At 39.3% G+C, this 16,413-nt stretch overlaps 1 protein-coding gene across 1 annotated transcript in view; it reads right to left on the bottom strand.

Annotated features, from left to right (window-relative positions):
• Nucleotides 1-7,993: 7,993 nt before the first annotated feature.
• The window catches only part of ABCA6 (ATP-binding cassette, sub-family A (ABC1), member 6), a 77,249-nt gene continuing 68,829 nt past the window's right edge, over nucleotides 7,994-16,413 (bottom strand). Inside the window, exons 31-39 of the mRNA XM_006872306.1 lie at nucleotides 15,304-15,395; nucleotides 14,543-14,721; nucleotides 12,655-12,730; nucleotides 12,484-12,578; nucleotides 10,947-11,066; nucleotides 10,604-10,744; nucleotides 9,394-9,473; nucleotides 8,216-8,271; nucleotides 7,994-8,095 (exon numbers count right to left, since the gene is read on the bottom strand). Coding sequence (XP_006872368.1) covers nucleotides 7,994-8,095; nucleotides 8,216-8,271; nucleotides 9,394-9,473; nucleotides 10,604-10,744; nucleotides 10,947-11,066; nucleotides 12,484-12,578; nucleotides 12,655-12,730; nucleotides 14,543-14,721; nucleotides 15,304-15,395 — 941 coding nt within the window. The remainder of the gene's footprint in view (nucleotides 8,096-8,215; nucleotides 8,272-9,393; nucleotides 9,474-10,603; nucleotides 10,745-10,946; nucleotides 11,067-12,483; nucleotides 12,579-12,654; nucleotides 12,731-14,542; nucleotides 14,722-15,303; nucleotides 15,396-16,413) is intronic.

Here is a 16,413-nt window from a genome sequence, read left to right as displayed (position 1 = left end):
TCAGGGAAACAGAAGGCACTGGATTTCCCCTGCATTTCAGGTGCACTGCCTGCCCCTCGCTGCAGCATCTTCTTGGCGGAGAACACAGTAGACTCTCTAGAACAGTGTCTCTAACCATGTCTGCACTCCTAAAGCCTCCCGTTATTTTCCCAACAGTCCCAGAAAAAAAACTCCTTTCTCCAGAAGCAAGGATGGTGCCCTGCTTTCCAGAATAGTTAGATTTTAAACATTCAGTTCCACCTTTTTCTGAGCAGCTCACTTAAGTTGAAGACAAGCAGCTCAAAAACTTCTTGTGACTCATAGAGTCGGTTGTTAGCTAAACAACAGACATGAAAAAACTACCCTGCTTACAGCCGGTACGTCTGCTCAGTTCTTCGGCACTATGGTTTCAAACTAAGGGGAAACAGTGTACTGTGCTTCTTAGTCTTAAATCAAACAGGCTCTCAGCTGCATTCTATTGCCAATAGCAATTGACAGGAAGTTTTCTGTAATAATTTCCCATTCCCTCAATACTTTTAAAATCAAATTTACTGTTTGATGATCATGTGTGACCCAGAAATCTCTCCGCATGCTAAGTGGAAGCATCCTGAACTACTCATTAATTCATGAGACAAATTTAAAACTAATAATAATCTCAGATTGTTTCTGTGTTTGCAAATGTCTTCTGTAGAACACATCAAAATAGTCACTAACATTTGGCATACAGAAAATACAATTTAGAGAAAATGTTTTTCAGTAACTGGCTTCCTAGAAGGAACTTTGCATTAAGGATAGAGTCTGTGAGGTTGGCAGTGTTTTGTTCTGTTGTGCATAAGATCGCTATGAATCCATACTGACTGGGAGGTACCTAACAACAACAACAACAACATGTGCTGGAAACAAAGAGGTCTTAAAATATTTACTGATGAAGATCAAAGACTACAATCTTCAGTATGGATTGCAACTCAATGTGAAAAAACCAAAAATCCTCACAAATGGACCAGTTAATAACATCCTGATCAATAGAGAAAGGATTAAAGTTGTCAACAACTTTATTTTGCTTGTACTCACAATCAACACTCATGGAAGCAGCTGTCAAGAAACCAAATGACGTACAACACTAGGCAAAGCTGCTGTACCTGTTTAACATGTTCAAGAGCAAAGATGTCACTTTGAGGACTAAGGTGTACCTGACCCAATCCATGGTATTTTTTTTGTCACATCATACACATATGAAAGTTGGACAATGAATAAGAAAGACCATAGAAAAATTGATGCATTTGATTTATGGTACAGGAGAAGCATATTAAAAGTACCATGGACTACCTGAATGATACACTAATCTGTCTTGGAAGAAGTGCAGCCAGAAATCTCCTTAGAAGCCAGGCTGATCAGACCTCGTCTCTCATACTTTGAACATGTATGTAGGGACCAGTCCCTGGAGAAGGACATCATGCTTGGTGAAATAGAGGGTCAGTACAAAAGGGTAAGACCCCCAAGGAGATTGACATAGTGGTAGCAGCAATGTCTTAGTAGTAACAACCATTATGAGGCAGCATTTGGTTCTGCTGTAAATGGGATCGCTGTGAGCCAGAGCTGACTCAAAACCAACCACCAACAACAGCAACAATGCAGCAAATGAAAATCACACGTGGGAAGTGAACTGATGTATCATCAAAGCAAGACGACCCCTTTGGGATTCCCCAAAATAATCTCCATATCCTTATGAGCTGACCTCTCTGCCTTGAATTTAATTGGCCGAGTAGATCACCTTGGGAAGCTGCTGTTTTGAGTAAACCTTTGTTTTAAAGGCACCTTTACAAGACCTGGTGTTGTACTGTAGGATGAACACTGGACTGTTAATTGCAAGGTTGGCAGTTCAAACCCACCAGATGGTCCTTGAAAACCCTATGTTGATAAGTGTGATCAAGTTCTCACTCAGCAACCCTGAATAGGGCTTCCTTACTTGGTGGATTTGAACTGCTGGTCTTGAAGTTAGCAGTCCAGTGCTTACCCTATGGCAGTACACTAGGACTCCTGGAAACCCTATATAGGGTCACTATGTGTCAGAACCTACCAGAAGGCACTTAACTCACAAGACTAAGACAAATCTTTCTAAGGCCAGCTGCTTTGCTGACAGAACTTGTATGTGGCCATCCACTGATTTCAGAGACCTATTTAAATTCGCTTTGTTTGGAATAAACCCAGGCATGTTTGAACTATGTTGTTGTTGTTAAGTGCCGTTGAGTCAGTTCCAACCCATAGCAACGCTAAGTAAGGTTTCAGAGGAGCAGCTGGTTAGCTTGAACCGTTGACCTTGCAGTTCAGACCAACTTTGCAGTTCAGTGTATAACTCACAGCATCATAACAGGACTAGAATAACTAGTATGATCTAGAACACTAGTAATAATACTTTTTGACTTAGTATTTCTAAGTATTTAGGGGTCTTGTAATTGACTGTAAATCTGAACACTTTTAGTTGAGGTCCTTGAATTATAAAAGCTGATTCATTTAGTTAAGAAGAAGTAAAGATTGGATTTGTTCCAATCTGAAGCCTTTGAAATGTCAACATTGCCCATCTGGCTAGTAGGCAGGGAAGTGAGGAGAATTGAAGCAATCTATTAAGTGAATCGCCTGAATAGTTACGAAGGCAGTTTATTTTTGTAAATTAAAGCCTGAATTTCTGCTTACTTTGTGTTACAAACAGTTAAGACTTTCATATAGCTGAGATGTGTCTTTCTAACTAGTTCTACATTTGCAAAAAAAAAAAACCTAGCAGAAATTATATGAAAAATGTTTAATAAGTCAAAATTTAATTTTGGGGTCAAGATGAAGAACAAGCTTTGACGTAATTGTGTAGGTACATCTGTCTTAGTTCTAGAATTACTTATATTCCTGATTTCACGTAGCATTATCAGCTCTGTTTCACAGCCTTGTGTTAAAAGGTCTCTTCTAAGATACGCTGCATAAATATTCTTAACAAACACTTAGCAATATTTTATCTAGGTTAGACATTCTGATTTTTTCCTTCTTTGTTATTTGAGCAGTAATTTAGACAAAAAAAAATCTTAGCTTAATTTAAAATGTAGTTTCAGTTCAGTCTGAAGCTATAACATTCAAATATGCCAGCGCACCCATTTTTTCCCTAACTTTCACTTCCTCGAACATAAACTTTGGCCACCTATTTTTTAGCTTTCCCCCAACTAGGAAATGTGTCCATTTCTTTACTTACATTTCTGTTAGTCTAACACTGTAATCAGCATTCAGGGGATACCCCTACCCTACAATGAAGGGTCCTTTTCTTTGCTGACCATAATTGATCAGGTTAGATAGACAGAGTTTCACACAAGCAAAAGATTTATTGAAAGGAAAGATCTGGCCAGAAGAAATGAGGAAGGCTCTAAGCAACACTGACTCCCAACTACCCAAACTAAGACTTGGTTGGGATTTTGAAAGGTTTTAGGTGGGAAAAGACATCATCTTTATTCATATGAAAGAAGGAATTTCCCGGAATTGGCCAGTTCAGGAAGGGTCATGCTAACTGGGTACTTATGCAGTATTGCTTCAAGATGGATTCCATCCCCAAAGCCTCTGGTTGTTGTTGTTGTTGTTAAGTGGAGTCGGTTCTGACTCATAGTGACCCTGCACAGGGTTTCCAAGGCTGTAAATCTTTACAGGAGCAGAAAGCCTCATCTTTCTCCCATGGAATAGCTGGTAGTTTTGAACTGCCAACCTTGAGGTTACAGCCCGTTTCGTAACCACTATGCTAGCAGAGATCCTTAAAGCCTTTGGTAGGAGCAGACAAAACTTATTCTGGAATGTTGAGTACCTTTAGCACTTAAGTACCCCTCCCTGGAGATGGTTCTCTGCCACCCCCAGTGGAAGGTCATCCTTTTAGGTTATGTCTAGGGAACTGGGTACAAACAGTATAACCTTAAAACATCTTGTTGTTGCTAAGTGTTGTCGAGTCGGTTCCGACCCATAGCAACCCTGTATAGGGTTTCCGAGGATTAGCTGGTGAGCTTGAACTGCCTACCTTGTGCTTCAAACCGACTTTGCCGTACAGGGGGTGCACAAGGACTCCTTGTAAAACTTCACTATGTTGTTGTTGTTGTTGTTATGTGCCATGGAGTCGGTTCCGACTCATAGTGCCCCTGTACAGGGTTTCTGAGGCTGTAAATCTTTAGGGGAGCAGAAAGCCTCATCTTTCTCCCACGGAACAGCTGGTAGTTTCGAACTGCTGACTACGAGATTAACAGCCCGATTAGTAACCACAACACTACCAGAGCTCCTTAAAACATCATATAGGGAAATAAAATAATAACTTTTTATGGGTGGTCTGCTCTCTTTTAATGGTCTATCTCAGAATGTGGCTGTTCATTTATGAGCCCTGAGCACCGATTACACGTCATCACAAGCATCCTGAAGCCTTCTGTCACTGGGCTTTAGTTCGTGTTTAATCCTGATTTCAGGACCCTCTTTCCCCTCTGGCTCAGCATTACTTTTTCTTCCTTTATTTTATTTTTTGCCCAGGTTGAAATACGCTAAACGGCTCACTTTAAAAGCAGTTTGTGATTGCCCTCTTGCACCTAGCTTTGTTGACAAAAATGCTGGCATAATTTTTATTCTCATTAATTTGATGTATTTTGTTTTACTCTTTAGGATATTTTGGAATTTTCCCCCTTTAACTTCAGGTGTATGAAATTTTACTACAAAGTTTAATGTAAGTTTAATTGTACTTGTTGCTGTTGTTAAGTGTTATCCAGTCAGTTCCGACTCATAGCAACCCTGTATAGGGTTTTCAAGGAGCAGCTGGTGAGCTTGAACTGCTGACCTGGTGGTTGAAGTCGACTTTGCAGTGACACACCAGGACTCCAAAAGCAGATGTAACGCTACCATAGCACAAATACCACAAGTTGTTGTTGTTATGTGCCGTGGAGTCAGTTCCGACTCATAGTGACCCTGTACAGGATTTCCAAGGCTATAAATCTTTAAGGGAGCAGAAAGCCTCATCTTTCTCCCATGGAACAGCTGGTAGTTTCGAACTACTGACCTTGCGGTTCGCAGCCCGATTCATAACCACTACGCTACCAGAGCACCTTAAATACCACACGTAGGTAGCTTTAAAGAACAGAAATTTATTTTCTCACAGCCCACACTAACCCACACTGTCAGCCGGCTGATTCCAACCCATAGCAACTCTGTGTAGGGTTTCGGAGGCTGTAAGCAGAGCAGATGGCCTCCAGGGTTTGAACTGTTGCCCTTTCAGTTAGCTTATCCAACAGCACCCCAAGGTCTCCAACTCAGGAGGCTGTAAATTCTAATTTGGAGCGGGACTCTATGGGGCGGCCCTTCGGGGACCATTGCATCTTCTAATGGTTTTCGACAATGCTTGTAGGTGCATCTGTCTCTTTGGTCTTTCTCCTCCCTTTCTCTCTGTGTGTTTATCTGTTCGGCTCCTTTTGTAACTCAGAAGTGATTACATTTGAATTCACCCCACTCCGCAAAGATACTCTAATTAACACAACAAAGAAATTCCTACCTTCCATACAAAATTATATTTACAGACATAAGCTCCATAGTATATGGTGCAGATACAAGCACACTTTGTGGAGGAGACACCTTTCAATCTACAACATCATCCTTTGTTTTATTCTGATTGTCTTCTCTTTTTATACCTATTCATCAGCTTTTGTACACAGTCGGAATAAAAAATTAAATTAGCAACTTCAAAACCTACCATACTGTGGTAGTTTTAGCAAGTAAAGTCCATTTAATGTTTTAATGATACCCATGCTCCATCTGGCATTGTTTATTCAGTATTTTGTAAACACATTTCTATAATTTATAGATAAGACATAATTTATAAAGAATATACCTCATATGTTGTTACATGAAATTGTTATTGTTGTGTTAAGTGCCATCGAGTTGGTTCTGACCCACAGCAACCCTGTATAGGGTTTTCAAGGAGCAGCTGATGAGCTTGAACTGCTGAATTTGTGGTTGAAGCCGACTTTGCAGTCCAGTGCATTAACCCACAGCGCCACACCAGGACTCAAATGTTTATGTATGTGGAATGATGACTCCACAGCACTGAATAACAACACAACAACAATGTTGTATAGTATTGTTATTGTTGTTAAGAGCCATGGAGTCAGAATCATAGAAACTCTCTGTAGGCTTTCTGAGGCTGTACATATTTATGGGAGCAGAATGCCTCATCTTTCTCCCATGGAGCAACGGTTGGGCTTAAACTGCTGACGTTTGTGGCTGACAGTCCAGTGCTTATCATATGGAGCCACTGTGCTCCTATGTTTTACATTAGAGGAAGACAAAAGGATTTATTGCTTGAGTTTTATAAATAATTTCTTTGAACTCAACTCTCTCTATAATATAAATGGATTTTTACAGGGCACAAAAGGCTCCTATAGATGATTTACCGGAGATTTAGAAATATAACTTTTCATATTTAATTAAAATATTGGTAAAATTTTATAGACAAAAGATACAATTAGATAAGAAAAAGGTTAGAACACAGAAATGAACAAAGGATTCAAATATTAACACACAATGAAATGCAAAGATTAAAAACTATAACCTCACTGACACTTGAATATAAACTGAAATGATTTCAATGTCATATCAGCAAATATGAAAATATTTATTTAGAGATTGCATATGTGTGGCACTGCAGAAAATACACTGGACTGCTAACCACAGAGTTGGTGGTTCAAATCCATCAGCCGCTCCTCAGTAACCCTCACAGGGTCTCTCTGAGTTAGAACCCCACTCAATAGCGCTTTACAACAAGAAGTATACTATATGATTTCAGCTAGGTAAAATCTGAAATAAAGACAGAAGGAAAGAGTTGAAAATGCTAACATGTGTACGTTGTTTTTTGGTATAGTAAAATTGTAGTGATTTTCATTCAACTCTAGTCAACATTTTTCTGTATTACACAAATTTTCTTCAGGAACCATTACAAAAATATATTTTTTGCCCCTCTCTCTCTCATACACACATATGCACACAAAGTAATCCTGCTTGATCTTCACAAATTTTCTGATGATATTCAAAATGAATTATTATTTAAGAGAAAAGCTAAAATAATATATAAAAGCAACATAAATTTTTTACAAAATTGATCAATAAAGAAGATGATTTCATATGATATATGCATACATAACACACACACATATAGACACATATATAAAGGGGAAATTATCCTAAAATAGCAGCAAATACACAGAAAATGATGAATCAGATAATGAGAGAGGTCAGTAGCCCCACAACCATAATATATATTAAAAAATATAAATATCTGAGCAAATACTATTGTGATTTTTCATGCTTCAAATGGAATATTTTAACTGTTCTTCAAATGAATACACTAGTTTACTTGTGTGTCCATAGGCCTCCTAATTTTGTGGCCTCCAAAACAAGTTCTGGCATCTTGGGTTGTACTTATATACAAAAGAAAACCCATACACCCGGTGTCTCATAAATTGGTGTGAAGTATCCATTCAACTTCCGATTGTTGAATGCTTGTCTCATATATATGTTGTTGTTGTTGTCAGGTGCCATCGAGTCGGAACCGACTCATAGCGACCCCATGCACAGCAGAACGAAACAATGTCCAATCCTGAGCCAACCTCACCACCGCTGCCACACCCTAATATATATATATATATTAGCAAGAGAAAGTTTCATAAATGATAAAAAATATTTATGTTTCCAAACATGCTGAGTGTATAGTTGTATTTCCATCACACATCTAGGGTTGGGTTCTTTGAGTGCCTTGATCCCTTTGTATTGCCTTTGTCATAGCTTGTCTATCTATCACCTTGAAGTCTGAGGGGAAGACTAACTATCAAATGTAGTCACTTGCTAACTGCATATATGACATATACCCAGTACCGACATTAAATGCATTTTAAAAATTAGACAAAATGTGAATTATGACATATAAGATAAGTCTACATGAGCTGAACGAAGAGTTCTGAAGCTTGAGAATTTAAGGGTCATCAGAATAAGAGAGAAGTTTCCATCTCATGGATGTATGAACTTCTTCATCAGAGTCTGCTAGCTCCTGCTCTTTAGAAAGTTCCAGTAATACCTAAAGAGGAGATGAAGAAGGAAAAGGAACTATTAAGTTGTTGACTATCTTACCAGTGAATAGCAAAAAGGATAACTGTTTGCATATGAAATTTTCGAGACGACTCATAAAAAGACTCACCTGATCTAGTGTACACAGAGAGAGGTTGTATTCTTCCACATTAAAGTTATGTCTCACTACAGAAAAAAAGGCTAATATTAGATGTTTTCCAGTTTTCTCCAAGAGTTTTTTTAGTCATACAAAGTAAAACTGCAAACCACTAATATAAATGGAAGACAAAAATAATGAAAAATCATAAAGGAGTACCGTATAAATACATACAGAATTAATATTGACATTAAAAATACTACATTAAAATTAATGGCTTGATACTTACTATGTGTTTTGCTCTTTAGTATGTATGTCTTGGGGAGATACATACTTCCTTGAGGAGCTATATAATTGATTGATGTATTCTTAACACATGAGGAAGACTTCATGGAAGAATGGAAGATGTCTCTGTCACTTTTATTGTTATTGCTAAGTGCCTCTGAGTCGGTTATGACTCATAGCAACCCTACATAGGGTTTCCGAGGAGTGGCTGGTGGGTTTGAACTGACAACCGTGTGGTTAACAGTTTTTAACCTACAGTGTTTAATCTACAGTGCCACACCAGGACATAAAGGGAATTAGCTGAGAGACAGAACCAGGTGGTGGAGATGGAAGAAGGAAAGATGTAGGAATTTAGGAGCCTTGGATTCCTGGTGTGGTGCTGTAGGATCAGTAATGGACTGTGAACCACAAGGTCAGCAATTCAATACTTAACAGCAATAGTAGGGTATGAATGGCAACCAGGTATAGCGCTGTAGGATAAGCTCAGTTGGTTTGAAGCCAAAGACTGGCAGTTCAAACCTATCCGCCACTCCTTGGAAACTGTATAAAAGGTCGCTATGAATCAGAATCAACTCCATAACACTTAACGACCACAACAACACAAGGTATGAATGCATTATGTAACGCAGGTAAAACAGATCACTCTAAGGACTTTGTTGAAGCCTGTGTCCCAGTTTCATAGTAAAACCAGTCAGCAAAGTTGTGTGCTTTCTGCATTTTGGTCCCTTAACTGGAGATAAACTCTTTCCGAGAGTTGGATTAATTAATGCTGGAATTAAATGCCACCATCTTCTACTTGTCATCACAGGTCTCATTTTTTTTTTAAATTATTTTTTACTATTTATTACACATTTCTTTCACATTAAACCATTATATACAAATGAATTAATTTTTCAATAGTTTTACCTAGATGTCATGATTCTTACCTTCCTCTAATCTGTAAAATGCTTGAGATAGTGGATGAACATCTGCCACAGGTAGTTTATAGGACAAGAAAGAGGAGGACCTTGGATTGGAAAACATCACGTTCAAGCATGAGTTTAAGGCAGAAATGGCATCAAAATAAATATTGCTGTTATTACTAATCTATTTCTTAGTAATAGCCATGTCAATTATGCATGCACATAAAGAGGAAATACGTAAAAATCATCTATCAATGGAAATTTTAAGAATTATTGTTGGTAATTGGCTATTGAAGAACACAATGTGTGTTCTCATTATAATAGTTGGGAATACTTTTTGTGTGCACCCTATGCAAACTTTTTCTCATTGGATTCGGATATTCAGATATTCATTGGGTTAGTACAAATTAGTAGGCTGGGAACTAATTCTAACCTAAGAGTTTATCCTTGTCACCTTTCTGAAAATTAACTTGGAAAGAGAGCTATTAGGTTGGGGGAGAGGAATGTAATAGCAGAGGAAGTATTTAAAGGACTTCTTAGGTTTCTGAGGAAAGGACAGAATACATTTTGGGCCTCTTGTTTCTACATGGTATTCTGGCAGAAAAACTTGGTATCCCAGTCTCTGTTCATTCCCCATGGTGTTCCCAGGTTGCCCTAAGGTTTCCCCAAACCTCCAGGACTTGTCCTTCTCAGACCCAGCCCTGGCTTCTTCAGACTTACCATTCTGACCTTCCCACACTGCTTGTCTGATTCATGAAACCAAAATTCAGCCAGGACTTACATGCCCCGAACTATGGAATAGCTCATAACATTATATTCATACTGTGTTAAAATAAAAGGAGTAGTTTTTGTGTCCTTAGATGAGCTCCTCCTTCCAATGAGTTTGGAGTTTATTCTCTGCCTCCTTTCTCTCTCCTCATTCTAGACTCCACATGCAAACTCACACTGTTCTAGACTCCACGTTGAAGGATAAACACCATTCAATTGAGATGTATGGATTATCTTGGTTGCCTTTTGTCTTCTGTGGGGCGGGGGGGGGGGGCGCTGTTTACTAGGAATATTTGCAACTTTGTCATTCCTATCATTAGCTTCCTGGGAAGCTCTCAACTCTGATGCCTCAATAAATCACTCCTGAGGTCAATGAGAAGTCAATGTACCTTGACATTGTCATAGAGGTAAGCACTAAATGGACCTAGTCTACACGCTTTTCACTAGAATCAAACACTCCTTTCACCTTTCTTGCCGTACAGCCTGCGGGAAAAGTTTCAGAATCTCCATGTGTACCAGAGTCCCTACAGAAGTTTCCTTCAGTTTGAGTTCTAGAATATAATCCTTGCCATACTTCCTCTTCAGGTGTTGGATGGGGCCAATGCATCTAGGGACAAGAAGGACAGTGTGTTGAGAGAGAAAGAAAATTGCTCCTCCATTTCTTGAAGTATTCTTAAATTTCAAATGCAGGGAAAGGGTGCCACTGGAGAAATGAGAAGTCAAGTTTCTCTTGATGACAATAGCCCCACCCTGTCTACAGAGAAACTCTTGTTTTGAGGGATCAATGTGGGCTTCAGAAAGACACCTACCTGAGACTCCCAGATACCATGATAGCCACACGGTCACATACAGCCTCAGCCTCATCCAGGTAATGTGTGATCAGGAGAGCCCCCTTTTTGGAGTTTTTAACAGAAGTCTGGATTGCCTGCCTGAGGTGAATCAAGAGGTTATTTAAAAAATATATTTCAACACACTGAGGGAATGAATCCTGGGGTTTGGAGACTTAGGACTGTAGTCTCAAGGGACATCTAGGTCAATGGTACAACACAGTCCACAAAGACAATGTTCTACATCCTACTTCTGTGAGTAGGGACTGGAGTCTTCAAAGCTTGGGAGGAGCTATCTAAGTAAGAGTCAGTGATTGGTGTCTCCTCATCTAAGGCAAAGAGGAGCGAAGAAGATCAAATCAAAGACTCAAGAAAACAATTAGTCCTAAGGAATTAATATTATTTGTAATCAATAGGATATGTTGCCTGGGATTTGTTCCAGATTATTGGAAGGTGGGAAAAAGAAGTGAGTAAGGTTATAGGAAAAAAAAGGAGAATGGGACAATGGGAACAACTATAGAAATAGAATGATGAGTTCATAAAGGATTCTCTCTGCTGTCATGTTTTGCCTTCAGTCGATTCTTCCACACAGTGACTATAAGGCAGAATAGAACTGCCCCATAAGATTTCCAAAACTGGGAACTTTATGGTTAAAAATCACCAGAGGTTTTTCTCTAACACATCAGCTGGTAGGTTCCTAACACCAGCTGAACACTTAACCATTGCGCCACCAGGGTTCCTTGACCCTCTCTACATTGTGGACATTTCCATAACAAATTGTTGAGACACATTGAAAAAAAAAAAAAACACTGGACAGTTACAAATATGAAACTACCTTGGAGGGTCTGTATTAGTTCATAGGGAAAGTTCTAGATTAGAAAGAAGCGAGAAAGTGTTCTTAGAAACCGGATAAACAAAGTTGACAGATTCGTTTAAAGTGCAGATTAGTTTAGTTTAAAAGGAAACAAAACTGAAATTGGGAAATTGGGTCAGTAGATGAATGGTTTCTAAGAAATCAAAGGAAGAGTACAAAAAGAAAGAAAGCGAAAAGACAGAGACCATTCAGACACCTCAATAATTAAAGGGCAACATTAAAATATACTCAACAAAGTACTTAGCTTCTTTTATTACTAGAAAAATGCATGCACCTGATACCACATTAAATTATCTACTTGTGAAATATCTATTTTCCTAATAATGTGGACCATTCCACTGAATTACGAATCAGTGGATCTGAGGAATGATGTTTCCAAGATCAGTTTTAAAATGCAACTTTGCAACTACACGAACCCCTGGTTCATGGGGAGAGGGACATAAAAAAAAGCGGAAGACCCTTTAATGAGCTGGCCTGACACAGTGGCTGACCCAATGGACTCAAACATGGCAACACCGGTGAGGATGGCACAGGACTAGGCTCTGCTCAATTCTATTGTACGTAAGGTCACTATGAGCCAGAACTGACTAGGCAGAACCTAACCACAACCACATCCATAGCTCCGGCAACAGTGATAATTCTCACCACAGTTGTTGCTGCCTGGTGGGATCCAGGCCTATAGATGGTTCATCCAAAAGCATCACAGGTGAGTTTCCCAGGAGGCTCAGCACAAAGCATAACTGAAATGCAGAGAAACATCCCTGTTTGCTGCCACACTGTACCAGCTCTGGGGATACCATTGCACACCACACATACCATTCTACTGGTGCCTGCTGTTAATTTCCACACTGGCACATTCAGCATCTTCTGCAGTCGGAAAGCATCCACTAATCTGGTGGAAAATTAGATCAACAGAAGTTCTGTTTGGTTTTGGCTGGTTATTTTTTTTGGTAAATGTAAGCATACAGAAAAGTTACAGTATTGGAGATGTCAAAATTAAACAACTTCCCAGAAGCCTAGACAACGTTCCAAGACTTCTGGGTGTCCTGTCATTAAATGTTGTTGCTGTTAGGTGCCGTGGAGTTGTTTCTGACCTATAGCAATCTTATGTATAGCAGAAGGAAACACTGCCCAGTCCTGGGCCATCCTCACAATTGCTGCTATATTTGAGCCCCAGGCTGCTGCCACTGTGCCAGTCCATCTCACTGGGGGTTTCCTCTTTTTCGCTGACTGTCCACTCTACCAAGCATGATGTCCTGATAATATGTCTGAAGTATGAGAGATGAAGTTTAGTTGTTTTGACTTCTAAGGGAGCATGCTGGTTGCACTTCTTCCAAGACAGATTTGTTTGTTCTCCTGGTAGTCCATGGTACCTTTAAAATTCTTCAACAACGTAACGCGAATGCATCAATTCTTCTATTGTCTTCCTTATTCACTGTACAACTTTCAAATGCATGTGATGTTACTGAAAACAATCTGCCATGGCAAACCAAGCTCATGGAAGTCTCAAGGATGCACAACCTTACTCTGGAGACTCAGTCACATCCCATTTGTAACCACTGCCTTGCCTGGTCTAGCAGGAACAAGACCTCATGAGCCTGCCAGTGAGTTTATCTTAATGGCGATGGAATGACTTGAAAAGGTGAGAATTGTTGCACAAGTTCAAGACTATAATCAATGTAACTGAATTGCATATTTAGAAACTGTAGAATTATTGTAGTGTCCTGGTGTGGTACTGAAGGATAAACACTACCTGCTAACTCAGCCACTCCTCAGAAACTCTAAACAAGGTCACTAAGAGTTGGAAGTGACTCAATGTCACTTAACAATCATAACAGAATTGGTGTGTGCCTTAATTTAATGCGTCAGACTGCAAAGTCGTTTGAACTGCAAGGTCAGTGGTTCAAGCTCACCAGCTGCTCCTTGGAAACTCTATACAGGATTGCTGTGGGTCAGAAACAACTCAATAGCACTTAACAGCAACAACAACCCCCTAAAAAAAAAATGAATGCTCTTTCCTGTTTCCCAAGAACCTTGCTCACTTTGAAATAACAGACGATAGGTGTGTAGCCTAAATGTTTCTTTTTCCCACAACCTGCATTTCTAACATTTTTGTGCATTCTGTGCAACTTCTTCTTCAACACTACTGTGTAACCTTCAAGAACCAACTATTTTATATGTAAATGTCATGTAAGCAAAAAACCTCTTTGCTCATAGTCACAAAAATGTCCATATAATGGACTGCCTGTTTGCAAACACTTCTCCCTTTCTCTTTTAAAATAGTGATTTCTGCAGTTGTCAAAATCCTATTGTTTTTAACAGAGCAAAAGCTCACAGTATTATTCACAAAATTCTAGGGATAAGGAGAGACAAAAATCAGTTTATTTTGGAATACAAAGATGACTCATGTCTTAAAAATTATTTAAGAAAAGTCAGAATTGTGATTTAGAAACAAAAATGAATATATGTTTGTGTATGTTTGTACCTTATTCATTGTCCATAGTTTTATACGGTGTTTTTTTTAAGACCCCTTGTTCAAGGATGTGGGGAAATGAGGTTTTGCATTCTGTTGGGACTGGAACCCAACACTCAATAAAGCGGGAGATGTCATCTCTAGTTTCCATTCTTCATTAACGAGTTTATCACAAACTATACAGTCACCCTACCACATGACCCAAAGGAAGCACGTGACTTATCTCTGTACCGTGTAATGGCAGCCTTGGCATCGTCTTTCCTCAGCCCTTTCACAGCTGCATACAAGTCCAGGTGTTCCCTCACCGTGAGGGTGGACCACAGCGCGTTCTTCTGAGGACAGTACCCCAGAAACTTGACCTCGTTGTCTACCTGGTAATCCCAACCTGAACTGAATCCTTTTAATTCCGCCTAAAAAACAAATTCATTTTTTTTTAACTTTTAAATGAGTGCATTCTTCTCTTCAACCCTACAGTTACCCAAGAAACTGACATTAATAATCATTAATGGCTGGATTTCTAGAACATCAAAGAAATAGTTAAGAAATTAATTCAAACATTTGTTATTGACAGCCACTTAAACTACCAATATTTAAGTATACTAGTTCCCACAGAGTTGTTTACAACTCGTGGTGAGTCGATGTGTTTCAGAGTGGAACTGTGCTCCACAGGGTTTTTTAATGACTAAGTTTTTGGAAGTATATTGCCAGACCTTTCTTACTAGGTGCATCTGGGTGGGCATGAGCCTCCAAATCTTTCAGTTAGCACCCCAGGTTTCCCATATACAAATATGTTGTTGTTGTTACATGTCATGGAGTTGGTTCCCACTCATAGTGACCCCATATAGAGCTTCCAAGACTTGTCAGGTGCCCTTGAATCACCCACCTTGTGGATAGCACTCCAAAGTTTATTTTACAGTGTCAGATCAAGACCCCATGCTATATAAGTATAGTTTGATAAATATATAATGTATCAACTCCTTCTTTTCCACTACCTTTCCAGCTGTTGGCCTTGTGATTCCTGCTATCATTTTAATAGATGAACTTTTACCAGCACCATTGGGTCCTAGCAATCCCAGAATTTCACCTGAAAGAAAGAATCACTCACTTAACATCGCAAGTAAAACCTGAACATGAACTTGCTTCTTCAATAAAACCTGAGAAACTTGCACCCTCCCATCAGTTACTGTCAATTTGAAATATGTAACATGTATGGAGTCCTGGTGTGGCACTGTGGGTTAATGGGCCAGACTGCAAAGCCATTTGAACTGCAAGGTTGGCAGTTCAAGCTCACCAGATGCTCCTTGGAAACCCTATGCAGGGTTGCTATGGGTTGGAAACAACACAACAATGTAGTCCATGCCACCAAAGTGTGAGCTTATTTGCACATCTCAAATATGACTGGAGAGCTTATAGATTCTCTGCCAATATATTTGCCACACTTTTCCAGGATATATGTTTGGGTTTAAAAAAAAAAAAAATCCAAATTGTTTTCCATAATAAATTGCTATTGTGAGGAGTACAGGATTAAATGATTCCTAAAGCTGGGAAACCGGGAATATTTTGTATCAACTCATAGTGACCTTATGCACAACAGAAAAAACACTGGCTGATCCTGGGCCAATCTCATGCTTGAACCCACTGATGATGAAACTTTGCCAATCCATCTTGCTGGGGTCTTCCTCTTCTTCTATCCTTCCTCTTTCTCTCTGACCCTCCACCCTACCAAACATGATATCCTTCTCTAGAGACTGGTCCCTCCTGACAATATGTCCAAAGTATGAGAGATGAAGTTTGGCCATCTTGGCCTTCAAGGAGCACTCTGGCTGCATTTCTTCCAACACAGATCTGTTGGTTCTTCTGGCAGCGCATGGCACATTCAATTTTCTCCTCCAGCACCATAACTCAAAAGCATTTTTCATCTAGAAACATCTTAATTTGTTCTTCCTCCTAACTTATCAACAAACAGCAACCAGTGTAATCTTTTCAAAACATCAGTTCAATGATGGCACAAGCCTACTGGGAAAAAACAAAACAAAACAAATCTCTAATACCTTTTTCCTAACTTGGCTCAAAATATTAACTCATTGATGTGTTTTACAAAG

This window comes from Chrysochloris asiatica, unplaced genomic scaffold (genome assembly GCF_000296735.1).
Source record: "Chrysochloris asiatica unplaced genomic scaffold, ChrAsi1.0 scaffold00192, whole genome shotgun sequence".
NCBI lineage: Eukaryota > Metazoa > Chordata > Mammalia > Afrosoricida > Chrysochloridae > Chrysochloris > Chrysochloris asiatica.
This window is presented reverse-complemented; position numbering and strand designations above follow the sequence as displayed.